Consider the following 14,997-nt stretch of genomic DNA (forward strand, 5'->3'; position numbering starts at 1 on the left):
TCAGTATATCTGTGCACACACACACTTACCCACATGCATCCTCAGGCCAGTATTTCAGTTCACGGTGTTCCATATCCTAAACTTTGCTGACCTGGAAATGAAAACTGGGCCAAAGGAGAAACGGAGAACACAGTAAAGGGGAGAAGACGGTATAGCCACACCTGCACAGTGCAACCACATCAGAAGTCTTAACTTTAAATGCTTTTTATTATTTGAAAAAGGGTGACTTACCTAAACTCAATGTTCAAGTTAAGAGTTTGGAAAAAGAAACACACAGGTAACTGAGAAGGAAGAAACAGGCAGAAATAAGTTAGGAACAGAGTAGAAATGACTTCGTAAAAGTTGGCTCTTTGAAAAATGGACCCTTTGCCAACCCCAAGAGCCCTAATCAGGAGAAGCAGCCGTGGTCAACTTTCTGTGACCTCATGGAGATTTTCCAAGTGTACAAAACAGTTGGCATGAGTATATGGTCCCCTGTTGGGACTCTTGATTACTAAACTTCTCTTTTTCAAGCAGGTAAGGGGGGCACGCTGGAGGGGGGCGGGGGCAGCGGGCCACCATCCCCTTACCTGATAACAGATCAACTCTCAACAGTGGCTTTTCTGTTTCCATGATATATACTGTTGCTTTCTTTATCCTGGGTCTTGCTGTGACTTTTCTTTCTGGGACTTTTCTGTCCTCGGCCCAGAAGAGAGGTAAAGGTGGGGACTCTGACCTGGAGCCCATAGACAGCTGGCTCATAACCCAAGGAATGGTGAGAGGTCACCAGCTGAGCCGAGTCCCCCGTTCACCCCAGTGCTTCCCTATGTCACCTGCTGAGCCCTTGTGAGTCAGACAGTACAAGGCCATTCTTTCCTTTTGACTGGGTACCAAATTTTCCCCTCCTGCATTTGTGCAATCTCCTTAAGCCACAGGCCTCCAGCCCCAGAAACACCTCCTCTGGTTTTCTGCTGAGGTCTGTGCCTCAAGCCTTAAGGGTCTGGGACATTTGTGGGAGTGACGGGAGGGCCCCTTCCCTCCTTTTACTGTCTCTGGAGCTCTCGGCAGTATTCATTTTTCCAGGATAGAGCACAAGTTACTGTGGCTTTTGCTTTGGAGGGGACGTTTCTAAGAGAACAGACTCAAAAGCATCTGATTGGTTGGGGAAGCCCCCTCCAGCCTATGAATTCGGCAGTACTAGGCTGATGGGTCTTTATAATGGTGTTATACGTCTCCCAGAAGAATTTGAGACACCCTAAAGAAACAAACACAATAGGAACAGAATAAAGAGAAGACAAAGCCAGGCGAGTTTAATGTCATAAACACAATTCTCATGGAGTGAAGCTTTTCTGCCACAGAGACCTGAGAGGGCCTCTCCTGCCTCATCTGATCAGTTGGCCCTGAGTCTGGTAGAGAGAGAGGGTGACCTCGTTCCAGGCTGCTTGCCTTGAAGGGATGATTTCATTTCTAATGAAGCCACAGCCCTCCCCAAGCACCTCTAACATAGAGACCAAAGGTCTGTGCGTGCGTATGTGGTAGGGCTGGAACAGCAGGGGATGCACAGAAGATATGATAAAAGCAGTGAAGCGTCAGCCTCTGGAGTGAAGCCGGGCAGACACTAGACACATAACCGGGGAGGAAGCATAACTGAGCCCAGGAAATGGTGCCAGGTTGTGGCCAGGGGAGGAGTGTTCAGACAGGCCAGCAAGTCCAAGACTGTAGGCAGCGCAGCAGGGGTAATCTGCATGAACAAGGTGTGGCCAGTGTGCAAGGACACCAGCCACACAGAACCATCAGAACCAAGGGGTGGGGGGTGGGGGTGTCTGCCACCCCAGCTTAGAGTGAGGGACCTTTGCACAGCCACACTCAGGGTCACAGCAGCAGGCACTCCATGCTGCTGTTTTCTGCACTAGACCTCGAGGCCATTCTTAGAGACCTAGGATGCCTGGAGCCCTCATTTACTTCTTCAGGGACAGGCTGGGACTCTGGTCCACATGGTGTGGGATGGCCTTAAAGCAGGGCTCCTGGAGGTCATGTCCATGCCAGTTCCAAATTGGAAGGATCTAGCCATGTGTCCTTGTGCCTATTAATCCTGCAAAAAAGGATACTGCTCATACCAACTGCCCTGAGTGTGGCCTTGGCAGCTGGTCGTGGCACCTGTCTCTGCCCACATGAGAGCCACTCTCCTCCGCCCTGTCCCCACTAGAGCTCCAGTCTCCAACTTTCCAGAAACAAGCCCAACTAACAGCTAACCTGATATCTCACCTGCCTGACTGCAGTGTTTTTTTTTCTCCCTTTTAAACAGTGTGTATTAATTGCTTTGCCTTATTTCCCATAGTGTAGAAACCCTGAGTCTTTCCAAACCCCCGAGTACAAATTCTTTACTTGGAAACTTTTTGTGCTATTTAGTGAGACTGAAGGGCTTCTAGATGGCTCCTCAAGTTTGGGTGGCAGTGGCACATATCGTAGGAAGGATTTCACAATTCTCTAGAAGTAACACACCGTAGCTTTTCAAATACTTCATGTTGCGTTGTAAATTAGACTCTTAAGCTTTCCTTGTGGATTTGGGACTATGGGAGACAGGCCTTTGTTCACCTGGGACTCTGGGTGTCAAGATTTCCAACAATCCCAGATTCATTATCCATCAAGAAGAACCCTGAGAGGCATTGTGCACCAGCCTGCCTGGAGACTGCACGTTTGGTGGTTCACTGCTCGCCCTACCCCGTTCCCCCCACCCCTGGCCTCTCCATATGCATGCAGAGTGCAGTCAGGATACTCTGCAAGGAACAAATGTAATCCTCAACAAGAGGAGGAGCAACACTAGGTTGGTAGTAGTGTGCTGCTGCCAAAGCCCAGGTTTGGGCCTGGGACCCAAGGGGTGCCGTACTCAGGCCTGGAGAACCCCCGGACACAGGATGCCTGAAGCCACTATAGCACTGGCTGCAGCTGGGCGGGCAGTGCCACCTCGCCCCCACCTGCAGCCCGGCGAGGGTCAGCACACGCTCCCCCAGCACCCATGGCAAGATCTGACACTTCTGGCACTCCGTATGCCGGTTTCTCTTCGGACTCTGAAGATGGGCAGAGTGTGTCTCCCCTGAGCCAGCCTGGTGGGCGCTGGTCTTTACGGGAGGGTGGCCCCGTGCTAGCTTCTTTATTTTTCTGTCTTCATATCTTTTTCTTTCTGTCCCCGTCCCCCCACACCCTCCTCTTCAGACCCTTGGACCAGCCTTCTGCTTTGGATCATTGCCTAAGAAGATGCTAAAACCAAGGCGTGGCAGAGGCCACAGTCTCTTAGGGATCAGCGGGGCAAGTCCTCATTTGATGGATGAGAACACTGAGGCCTCTCAGGGGCCTGGTGACGTGCCCAAAGCCACGGGGCAGTGACAGAGTCCATTGCCCTCTTCCCTAGCCAAGGCCTCTCCCTTCCCTTCCGTCAGCATGAATGCGGGAGCTTCCTCTTCCTCCCTCCCCAGTTTCTGCAGTTCCTGTTTGGAGAACAGTGTGCGTGTTTAGTCTGTTTCTGGTAGCACCCGCATCGTTAGAAGGAACTTTACCCTGGTGGTGTACTCAAAGCATTGATACACCAGGGCGGGAGGTTTATATAGCTAAGGTATTGTGTCCAACCGCAAGCAAGTCAACCCTTGCCCTGTGTTATATAAGCTTTACTGTTAGCTCTCTCCCTAGCTCCATGGAGGTTCCTGTCCTGAAGCCAAGTGCCTTTCTTACTGGAAGGAGTCAATGCCAGGAGTCCTTGCCAGTCATGGACCATATCTCTGGGCTTCAAAATTGGAAAACAGAAACCCTCACCTGGAAGTTAAGGGATTGGGAGTTCTGAGTGGCGAAAACTAAATATGACCTAGCCATCACCCTGTTGCACAGAGAAGGGAACAGAGGCCAGGAATTACCCAACCCCTGTCCCCATCCCTGCTCTGCCTGAAGGCAGAGGCTTCTTAGGATAACAGAGACTTCAGGGCTCTCATGTAAAGAAGCAAGTCCAGAGAAAAACAATTTGCTCGAAAAGTGATCTGACAAGCCCAGCCAGAGTGACCCTATTGCCCAGCGCCCTGGCTCCTGGTTTCACCCGGAGGATGCCCTGCCATAAACACACTACTTATTTGGAGAGGTCTAGGAGAAGGAAGAAAAGTGTTCCATGATCCAGCTTTTGGGAAATATTTTTTGAGGAGATGAGTTTCTCAGATGTCAATGTTTATTTTCTGAGTGTGCTGGCTTTCAAGATTAATCCTCAAAAAAGAAAACTGGTGCGTGATACCCAGCCTCGAGGGGCTTACTTTTGAACAAGAACATTATAAACCAAGTCTGAAGGTTTAAGGTCCATGACCCCTTCATGGCTTTTTTTCAAGCTCCTGCCACACGATGGAAAGCTCTGCCCCTTGAACCTCCATTTCCTTGATAGACTAAAGCTGGGTAGGTATAAAAAAGCCCAGCGCATGCTCCCAACAAGTCTAGTTGGGCATATTTTCTGTTTAGAGATGCCGCTAACTTTCCAGGCTTTGTTTCTGAGAACTTGGTGTGGCACGCATCGTCTCAGAGGCCAGGCATTCTGCCTTATATAAGCATCAAGATAATGAAAATTGGCATCTGCTGTCCTGGGAACGTGTCAAGACCGAAGCCCTGGGGACGGCTGGGTGGCTCAAGGGTTGAGCATCTGCCTTTGGCTCAGGGCATGATCCTGGGATCAAGGATCAAGTCCCACGTCAGGCTCCTTGTATGGAGTCTGCTTCTCCCTCTGCCTAGGTCTCTGCCTCTCTTTCTTTCTCTCTCTCTCTCATGAATAAATAAATGAATAAAATCTTAAAAAAAAGAAGCCCTATCAGCAAGCATAAAATTAGCAGGTCATGCCCTGTGTACCCTACTGTGCTTTTTTTTTTTTTAATGGGGGTGGTGTGTACTGCCTTGGGTGCCATTAGCACATGCATGTCAGGCATCTGTGCACTCCAGAGGGAGACTCACATGTTCCTTGTCCCTAGGAGTCCTCTCAGGGTGATTTGAACTCCTTGACATTTTTTTCGTTTCAGCACTAAGTTCCCAGGGAGTCAAAGAAATAAAATGACAGTGTAGATAGAATCTTCCCAACCTGATCAAGGTTGGGCTTGCACCTTTATGAAGATGCCTGTGGGTGGCCCATGCTGGGTCTGTAGTTAGGCATGATGCACGTGAAGCTACTCCAGGTAATTGGAGCAAGGGGGCTGCCAGCCCCGCCTGGAGTGTGTGTGTGTATGCGTGCACCCACGCAGAGCTCCTGTAGGATCACAGACACCTGCTCAGTAGGCTCGGGCAGGCTTAGGAGTCCTCACTACCTCACGCCCCGAACTCCGTCAGCAGCAGGTTTCTGTGTCTAGGACCAGCTTGTCCCGTCAAGGCAGGGCTAGCCATGGGAAATCTTTGCTCTTTTCCTTTGTTAAGGTCATGTTATTTTTGAGATTTGACAAATGCTAAGGCAGTCCTCTCATTGCTTATTATAACTGGATTCTTACCCTAGATTGTGATGTTGGGGGGAACCAGCTATAGACACAGTGCTAATGTATTTTCTGGAAATAGTGGACTCGTGAGCCACTATTGTGTCCTAGCCAAATGCAAGTTTCAGAATCACTGCCCCCAAAGTGTTGGCACGGGTGGGCCAGGCATGGAGACTGCTCATTGCCTATGAGGCGTGTCGTCGTTTGCTCAGGACCTACTCACACACACACAAACCCGTGGCCCCTGCTGCCCAGTTCTCCATTCTCTTCCCAAACTCATTTTTCTTTGGCTCCCAAAGCCCAACCAGCCATCGAGAGCTGGGAAGACGGGGTGAGAGTAAAGGAGCCACCAAGTACCAGGCCCGCTTCATGATTCTCCCCCGAAGAGACAAACATGACTAAAATCCCGCTGTCGCTTTGGTCATCAAAGCTCTAGCTTATGCCCGTTTGTGCTGTCTGCTGTCTGCCAGGCCCTACCCAGGCCCCAGCGCTCCCCTCCTCCCACTCAGAGATGCACCGGGACACCGTCCGAAACACTTGCAGTGCCCTCCTGACCACCTGCACCCCTGCCCCAGGCAGACTGTCCCCTGGCCTCCCAACAACATTGTTGCAGGCAGAGGGGGGTGGGTGCTGGTGTCTCCTCTGGTTGCCCCAGGGCTGAGGTCTGACTGGCCGATAGGCAGGTGTACTAACCTGATGAAGTTGGAGGAGCAGGGCAGCTTTGGGCTGAGAGTGGTCAAAAAGTTATCCATTTCAAGAACGTGTACCGCTGCCCTCCCCTCCCCGCCACCTGCCGGTCAGCCCTGCTTCCTAGAACCGGCCACCTCATTGCTTCCCTCACCTGCCATTTCATATGTGGCTGCCTGATGTTGCCCGCGCCTGCTGTGCCAATGCGTTTTTGTTTTTTGTTTGCTCTGTGTACGTTTTGGTTTCGTTTTGGGGTTGCTTTTGATGATTTACTTTGTTCGGTGTTCTGTCTCCCCTCGCCTGGCTGTGGGGCTGCCTGGCCCGCCGCTTGCCGCCTCCATAGATCCCCGTTGCGCAGCCCTCTGTCATGGACGACATTGAGGTGTGGCTCAGGACGGACCTGGTGAGACTTGACTTTTCTCTTTTGTGTGCGGGGTGTGGCGAGGCAGAGTGCTTCTGGACGGGCCCGGGCCGTGGGCTGCTCCCCCATGGGGTGGCGGACGAGAGTGGCCTGCTGCAGGCTTGCCAGCCCTCCTGCTCGCCCCGGAGCACCTGCTTCCGGCACAGTCCCTGAGCCCTGGCCACCTGAGGCCATGGCAGGCAGGGCTCTGGCCAGCTCCGGAGCACACACTTGTCCCCAGTGACTTTTCTGTAGCAGGTGTGTGTGTGTGTGTGCTTGGGTTTTTTTGCTTTGGGTTTTTGAGATCTTATTGGGGTTTATTTTTAATTTTTTTTCCCTTTTCATTGTGAAATTATACAGAGTCAGGTGTTTTGGTTTTGTTTTTCTTTTTTAATTTACTGTCATTCCCGCTTCCCTAGTATCTCCTGGTATCTTGCATTTAAAAGAACCCTTGCCCTAGAAACTATTGACTTTATCCACAGAGCTAGGACAGGACGGTGAGGACATCATGCATCTCCAAATGGCAACAGGTCCCAAGAAAGGAGGGCTGCATGGCTGGTCCCTCCCTATGCTGCTTACAAAGCACTTTCACTGGCAGCTGCTGTATGGGAGGCAGAGTGGGGTTGTTGGCCAGGGGGCTGATGACAAAATACACTCTGGGAGGGAAAGTAGCTCACCGAAGGTCATGGGCTAGGCAGATTCTCCTTTAGTCCTGGAGACACCTCATCTCTTGTTCCTAGCTGTCACCTCTTCAGGGGACCCTGTCCCCAGAACAGACCATCCTTAACCACAGGGTTGTCCTGGCTGCCAGAGGGCTGCTGACTTGGCCCCCTCCTACACTAAGATACAGCCCCACAAAGGGCCACCTCTCCACAAGGCCAAGCTTTCTGAAGACACTCACTGCCCAGCAAGGCAGACACCCAGATGCCATGCCAGAGGAGGAGGAAAATGCCCCATTATGCGTTTCCCAAGGGAATGCCTGGAAAAGAAATAGCTTCTCTCACAGAAAGAAGCAAAGCAGGAAGGACCTCACAAGGCGGGTGGGGGGAGCCCATCCAGGAAGGCTGAGCAGCAGCAGGTCAATGGCAGAGCCAGGAAGGAAACCAGGTCTCCTGGCCAAGCCCAAGGCCTGGTCCACTTCCCTGTCACTGTGCAGTGGGTTCCCAGTGACCACTGCATTCTCCAAACAAATCAAGTCTTATCCACTGCGTTGGTAAGAGCTCTCAGAGCTTCCATGACTTCTCAGGAACCGGCAGCAGGTGACGGAATCTGGGCTCCCCTGGCCTGCAGGATATGGCTCCTGGCGGGACAGACTCTACCACCAAATACCGCCTGTATCAGCCCTGTGCCCTAGGCTTCATGGCTCTGTCCCTTCCAGGCCTCATGCAGTTCCCAACTGCTGGGATGGACTGTGGATTTGCAGATCTGAGTGGCTGCTGAGTGAAGGAACCCTTGAGGGGGCCCTGGGCATGCTTCGGGCTCCACCTCCTTGTGGCCCTTGTTCTGGGAGAATGTCAACAGCAGGGCCAAGGCCTGCTGTGGTTCTGCTGTAGCCCAACGCAGAGATCAAGCTGTGCCTTTTTTTGGATTTTTCTTTCTGGCCTTCCTGGAGAATCAAAGCCTAGAACTACTCAGTTTGGGGTTTTGGGGTTTTTTTTTTTTTGCTTTTTGAAAAACAAAGTTTTCTGTGTGTCTAACAAGACAAGCAGTATTTTACTATCACAGAACTTGGGGAATGGGGAATGGGAGGCTTTGCTCAGGCAGTGCCACCAGGGCAGGGCCCTAATGCTGCTCCCTCTGCTCCTCCCACAGAAGGGCGATGACCTGGAGGAGGGAGTCACAAGTGAAGGTATGACCTGGCCAGCACCTTTACAGCTCCCCCGCCCATTACTTCTGCCTGGCAGCCCCAACCTCCCACCCTCTGCTCCTGTCTGACCCCCACCCCCACCCCACTCTCCTCGGCATTGCTAGACCATCTGCTCAGACCCCCTCCACTGGCAGAACTGGGCTTGAGGGATGAGAGTCTGTGGGGGGATGTTCTCTGTCAAATTTAAGTAGGAACTTGCCCCTCCAGCTTTCCCCGCCCTGCCCCAGTGCTGATCTGGAGAACAGAAAAGTGCCAAGCTGGAGGTGGGCCAGGAATCCTAACTAACTCTTCCCCCTCCACCACCCGCTGGCAGCCAGGCTTCCTGCTTGCAGAGGAGGCAGGCAGAGGAGGGAGTCAAGGCTGGGCCTTCAAGCAGTCCCGGCTCTGGCTGGCTGCCCCCCCTACCCCTCCCTGCCTCCTTCCCTGGCAGGCAGCCCAGGCTAGGGTGGTGAGGGTGGGAACTCACCCCAGGGGTCAATCCCTGTTGGCATGAGTGAAGGGGGCTCTAGGGGAACAGGTGGGATGTTGTTGGAGCCTCGGAGCCTCACTGTAGGCCTAACCAATCCTGGTCCTTGCCTGGGTTTTGTATTGCAGAATTCGATAAGTTCCTCGAAGAAAGAGCCAAAGCTGCTGAAATGGTCCCCAGCCTCCCCTCGCCCCCAGGGGAGGCCCCGGCCCCAGCCTCAAACCCCTCCAGCCGGAAGAAGCCAGAACGGTCAGAGGACGCCCTCTTTGCCCTGTGAGCTGATCTGCAGTTCGGCTCCCCAGGCAGCAGGTCATCTCCTGTTCCCCCCCAGTCCACGCGAGGCACTGGCCACCCCTCCCATCTCCAGTCCTGGAGTCCTCCCACTCAGTCCTGTGCTGCTGTGTCTCCATGGAAATGCTCCCCCCCCACCCTTTGCTCCCAGGCATCCCACTAGTCAGGACCAGCTTTAGCCACTTTCTCTCTGAGTGGTGGGTTAGCACCACCGCAGTCAGAGGCTCTCCTCCCTCCCCCACCCCTCCTGCCCTCAGGCCCACTCTGCCTACATGTTCTCCCCAGAAGAGCAGGCCACAGGACCCAGCCTCAGGCAGGGCAGTCCCCAAGGGACCATTTCCTGAGAAGACACCTGGACTATTTTTTCTCCAGTCCCCCACCTGCAGAGAAGGGGGTCAAACCCCAGCCCTTCCCCCACATGCCCCCCCCCTGCCTGGCTCTCCGGGTCTCCTTGGACGGGCCTGTCCCCCTGTTCCAGAAAGGGCTTGTCTGTACCTATGGGCTTGGTCTCCCTCCCTGGAATGCTGCTCCCTGACACGTGTGACCTGGTGGCACTTGGCGTGCTCGGCACTTTAGAAGGCTCTGTGGGTGCCTATGTGTGAGGCCTCTCATCCTCTTGACCCTCTCCCCATTGCTTGGCTGCTAGCCCAGGCCCCCACCCAAGCTGGCTCACCAGTGGAGTCTGGGACCAAGGGGTCTCCAACACACCTGTGGGCTCCTGGTGTGAGGACGGAGAGCCAAGGACGGTTGCAAGGACAGTGCACAACATGTGGGTGGTGGTCCCAAGGCACATGGGTTAGCTCCTGCAGATACACTACCGTAAACCAAACTGCCGCGTGCTCACTGCACACTGCCCCCACATAGTTGTCCCTGTCTGTGGAGGGCCCTGCTTGGGGAAGAACTGCTCTGGCTTGCATGGGGAAGCTTGGTGGGTGTGTGAGTGTGCTGTGCTCGGGGCTTGGCCTGGCCTGTGGTAGCCTCTGCACCTCTACCTCCAGGGCCCAGAAGCAGATGTCTCTGCATAGTCCTGGGACAGTCAATGACTGAGGGGCCAGAGTGACACCAAGGGCCCCGCATTGCCCCAGGGAGTGGGTCTCAACTTCCTCCACAGACCATCCCAAAAGCCTGCCCTCCTCCCCACTGCTCAAACCCCTCTTGGCCACCAATTTCTATCCTCTCTCCAAGCTGACCCGGAAAGCTAACAGCCTGGGGCTGAGGACACCTGCTCCTGTCACTGGTGTGTCTTCTGGCTGTGGGCAAGGTGCTCGAGGCTTGGCACCAGCCCGGGTCCAGCCTGACCCACCGCTGTTCTACGGTTGCCCCAAAGAAGGAAAACATTGTTGCAGCTGCTTCGAGCCAGCCCCTGAGTCCCTAGGGCCAGGGTCAGTGACCCAGTATGCACTGCCCAGGTGTCTGGGCCAGACATGTTCGTGAGCCATAGTGTGGTCAGCCCTTACCACCTGGCAGCCAGAGCAGGGAGGAGAGGCGGGGCTTGACACTGGCTGACACCAGTGCCTCAGGCTCTGGGAGCAGCACTTGGGACCAGGCCTGGACACCCCTGATGGGGAGCGTAGTGCCACCTGGCCCAGAACCCCAGGCTCAGTCTCATGCAGTGGCTCCCCAGTGAGAGGAGCCTGGGGTCTGGCTGGGGGCCTGTCTGGCAGGACCAGCTGGGGATGTCACACTCCAGAGGACATGCAGGAAGCTCCTCAGAGATCAGAGGTCAGCCAGCCTGACTCCAGCCCTGCCTCCCCCCCGCAGCAGGTGCCATGCCTCCACTCCCCCCCCCCCCAAACCCTGGCGCACAGCTGATGTGCACCTCTCTTCTCAACATTGCTCACAGGCAGGGCGCCCTGAGGCCTGCTGGGATGTTCAAACGTCTGAAGGCAGCTGGCTCAACATGAGCAGAGAAGGTGGCTGGGATGGGCCAGCTGTACCCTTTGGCACAGTCTGGAATATTTGTGAGGGCCAGGGGCCCGCCTTTGTAGCTGGGTCTTGAGGCAGTCCTGTGGCAGCCATGGCACCAGAGCAGCCGAGCCCAGCATCCTCTGAGGGAAGAGTCAGCCTCCCTGCCTTGTGGAAGGGCAAGTTCCCATGAGAGCAGGGACGTGAGGGAAGAGGAGGCTCCTGGCAGTGAGTGAAACTGAAGCCTATGTCTGCCTGGGGAGACCTCAGCATGGCTGTTCTTACTACCCATGGGCAAGAGCTGCCCCCCAACTCCAGGCAGGGCTTGGAGAGGCCCGGCCATCCCTGGGTGGCGGGTGGTGTTGGACGCTGTGGGCTGGCAGGAAGGCACTGGCCCGTGGAGGGAAGTGTCACTGCCTTCCCGACCTGGAGCTGCCCCTCCCACTTACCCACACATCAGGTCCAGAGGCCACCTGCCCCTACCTGGAAGCTGAGATGACGCTTGCTTCAGGCCGGCACAGAAAGCCAAGTGGGGGTTCAGGTGGCCATAAGGGGGTGCTGCCCAGCCCTTCCTGTCCTGAGGCCACAGGCACCCTGGGCCCCAGGACTGCTGGCTCCCTTCCATGTGGGGAGCACAGCCCCCAGGCTCCTGCTCAGTGAGGAGAGTGGAGCTCTGGCAGGAAAGCTGGCCAGTGCCTGTGCCCCAGAGAATGAGCCCCTCACAAGCCACCAGCCTTTCCGCAAGTGTTAGAAATCACAGATACAGTATGTACTTAATTATACTAAATTATTGCTGGGATTCCTTATAAGCACTAATTATACCTGATTATAGGTTAAAATATTTATTTTGTCAAAATATTTTCTTGGGGACGTGTTGAACCTTTTCTGTGTTCATTGTGTGCAAAGATGAGAAAACTAACCATTGCTTCCAGCTTGCCTCTGTGGCCAGTGGGCAGCAGTGACCCAGGGCACTGGTGGGCAACCTGCGCTGGAGCAGTCCCTGTCCAGGACCACCCCCCCTGCCCAGGCCCGAGCAGGCCAACAAGGGCCAGGCCGAGAGGTGACCCCCCTTCCCCTGCTCATCAGCATGCACAGAATGAGGGCTTCTTGAGCAGACATGGCTTGTCGCTGGCCTGAGCCAGAGGGAAGGTGCCTGTTCGTCTCTTGTCGTCCTGTCTTTCTGTTCGTCAGCCCCATCGGGGTGGGTGACCATGCTGCCTGCCTTGGCTCACTGCCCTTCCCCTGCGTACCCAGGGGCTGGAGCCAGGGGGCCTGGGGAGCTGTGGGCCTGTACCGTCACTCAAGCCCCCAGCCGCAAGAGGGGAGGCCCGGGCTCCGGATGGCCCAGTGGCAACAGGCACTCCTCCAGTGTCATGGGGCGGACAGCTGCGGCCTCCTACACTCCTGCTCCTCCTCTTCCTTCCTGCCACCCACCCCGCTTTGCCTCCACATAGATGTGTTTCTAACTCGGTCAGGCCTCGCCTTCTGGATGGTTGGAGGGGGGCCGTGGGCTAGCTGGGGAAGAGTACTGTGCCGGGTCCTGTGTTCTCAGCCGGCCCACTGTGAGCCTGTCCTCCCCGGGCTGTTCTGACTCTCTCCATCCCCCTGGGGAACAGCCAGCTTCCCCACCATTGGCTCAGGGTGTGTGCGCACCCAGAAGACTCCTGATGTGGTACCTGCCTCTCCCAGTACCCACCTCCCACCCTTCCTGTCCGTGGGGGTCCGAGCCGGGCTTCCCCTGCAGCCACCAGCCCCTGGGGAAGCTGTCAACCCCAGAGTTACACTCCTTCTGTGTGTAAAATCTCCAGGCTCTCCTGGAGGACGGGGGGCGGAGGGGGGGTGGATATTTATTTCCTAAAGTTTGCACTTAATTTGTGAGGGTCTCAGGATCGTTGGGGGCTATCGCAAAGAGAAATGTGTTGTGTCTGTCGTCCTGCTGTCCCAGGAGTCTGGTGTTTGTCACTGTTGTGCGTTTCTGCGGGCAGAGCCTGTTCTGGAGGGTGGGTCAGTGAACTCGAGGTTGAGTACATCCATCCACCCACTGGCTCTCCTTCCGGATATTGTCTCTCTAGTTTGGGTTCTTGCATGTAAAATATTCCACAATAAATAAACCAACAAGCAAACTGTTGCTCTGTGATCTCTGTGGAAGGGGCTGTGACTATCCAAAGGGCCTGCCAGGTCTGGCCACCTGCTCGCTCTAGGCTGCCTCGGGGCAGCTTGGGAAGCTTGCTCCCCCTGTCCCCCCCACCCTCCCTGCCCAACCAGGCAGCCTGAGCAGCCCCTTGGCTGGCCACAGGAGTCTGGGCTAGAGAGAAATCCCCATGCCTATCCCAGGTTGGCCATCCTGTTTTTGGGGTGTTGGTTGTAGCCACTGGAAGCCTGCCATGGCCTGCCTGAGAGCTCTCCCGGGGCCTGTGGTTCTTCTGTCTCATCCAGGCTCCCAGGCACTCAGCCCCACCCAAAGCATCCCAGGCCTCAAGCAAGCAGGCCTGCGCCACTGCCTCAGCCCCCCTCATCTGGGCTCCCCAAACATGGCTGAGCATCCTCCAGATCATCTGTACAGCTTGTGCTGGGCACTGAATTTGAGAGCTGCTGCTCTAAGAACCACCTTGCCACCCCCCACTTTTAGGAATGGCTTTATCGAGCTATGAGTCACATAAGCATACAATGCACCCATTGAAAGTATATCCTTAAGTAGCGTTTATTTTTATTTTTTGTCTCTTTAAGTAGGCTCCACACCCAGCACGGAGCACAGTGCGGGGCTTGAACTTACAACCCTGAGACGCCTGACCGGAGATGAAGAGTCAGATGCTTAACTGACTGAGGCCCCCAGATGCCCCAAGGTAGTTTGTAGTTATTCACAGAGTTGTATGACCATCACCACAATTTTAGAGCATTTCCATCATCCTAAAAAAGCAGTAGCCCCCACACTCATCCCCACAACTGTGTCCCCACACCCTCCAAACCTCTCTGCCTTTTATTTTTCATTTATTTTTATTTATTTTTTTTAAAGATTTTATTCATTTGTTCATGAGAGACACAGGCAGAGGGAGAAGCAGGCTCCATGCAGGGAGCCCGACGTGGGACTCAATCCCAGGACTCCAGGATGAGGCCCTAGGCCGAAGGCAGGTGCCAAACTGCTGAGCCACCCAAGGATCCCTTTCATTTTTTTCTAAATTTAATTTAATTTTTTTTTCATTTTTTTTAAAGATTGTATTTATTTATTCATGAGAGACACAGAGGCAGAGACAAGCAGAGGGAGAAGCAAGCTCCATGTGGGAGAGCCTGATGTGGGACTCGATCCCAGGACCCCAGGATCACGACCTGAGCCCAAGGCAGACACTCAACCACTGAACCACCCCCTCTGGTGCCCCCCTCTGCCTCTTTTTTTTTTATTATTATTTTTTAAAGATTTTATTTATTCATGAGAAACAGAGAGACAGAGAGGTGTAGAGATACAGACAGAGGGAGAAGCAGGCTCCATTCAGGGAGCCCAACGTGGGACTCGATCCTGGGACCCCAGGATTATGCCCTGGGCCTAAGGCGGCTCTAAACCGCTGAGCCACCCAGGCTGCCCATTCCCGTCTGCCTTTTAAAAAGTTTTCTGGGGGTGCCTGGCTCGCTCAGTCTGTGTAACATGCGACTCAATCTTGGGGTCATGAGTTTGAGCCCCATATTGGGTGTGGAGATAAACTTTAAAAAAATGAAAAGGTTTATAGGGTGCCTGGGTGGCTCAGTTGCTGAAATGTCTCCCTTTGGCTCAGGTCATGATCTCAGGGGCCTGGGATTGAACCCCATGTGGGGCTCCCTGCTTAGTGAAGAGTCTGCTTCTCCTCTGCCCCTCCACTTGTGTGTTCTCTCTCTCAAATAAAATATTTTTAAAATAAATAATAGAAAGGTTTCTGTCCTCTTTTCCTGTCCTGGG

At 54.3% G+C, this 14,997-nt stretch overlaps 1 protein-coding gene across 9 annotated transcripts in view; it reads left to right on the forward strand.

The window, feature by feature from the left end:
- Window positions 1-13,195, forward strand: part of TOM1L2 (target of myb1 like 2 membrane trafficking protein) — a 118,846-nt gene extending 105,651 nt beyond the window's left edge. For 2 of the 9 annotated variants that reach the window (XM_026005627.2, XM_026005631.2), the window contains 4 exons: window positions 689-754; window positions 6,487-6,546; window positions 8,356-8,392; window positions 9,005-13,195. In XM_026005627.2, coding sequence (XP_025861412.1) covers window positions 689-754; window positions 6,487-6,546; window positions 8,356-8,392; window positions 9,005-9,153 — 312 coding nt within the window. In that variant the 3' untranslated portion in view covers window positions 9,154-13,195. Of the gene's footprint in view, window positions 1-688; window positions 755-3,192; window positions 4,802-6,486; window positions 6,547-8,355; window positions 8,393-9,004 lie in introns of those variants that run through there. The other 7 variants (XM_026005628.2, XM_072730542.1, XM_026005629.2 and 4 more) reach the window with 4 other exon arrangements.
- Window positions 13,196-14,997: the final 1,802 nt, after the last annotated feature.

The sequence above is a fragment of the Vulpes vulpes genome, chromosome 12 (genome assembly GCF_048418805.1).
Source record: "Vulpes vulpes isolate BD-2025 chromosome 12, VulVul3, whole genome shotgun sequence".
Classification (NCBI taxonomy): domain Eukaryota; kingdom Metazoa; phylum Chordata; class Mammalia; order Carnivora; family Canidae; genus Vulpes; species Vulpes vulpes.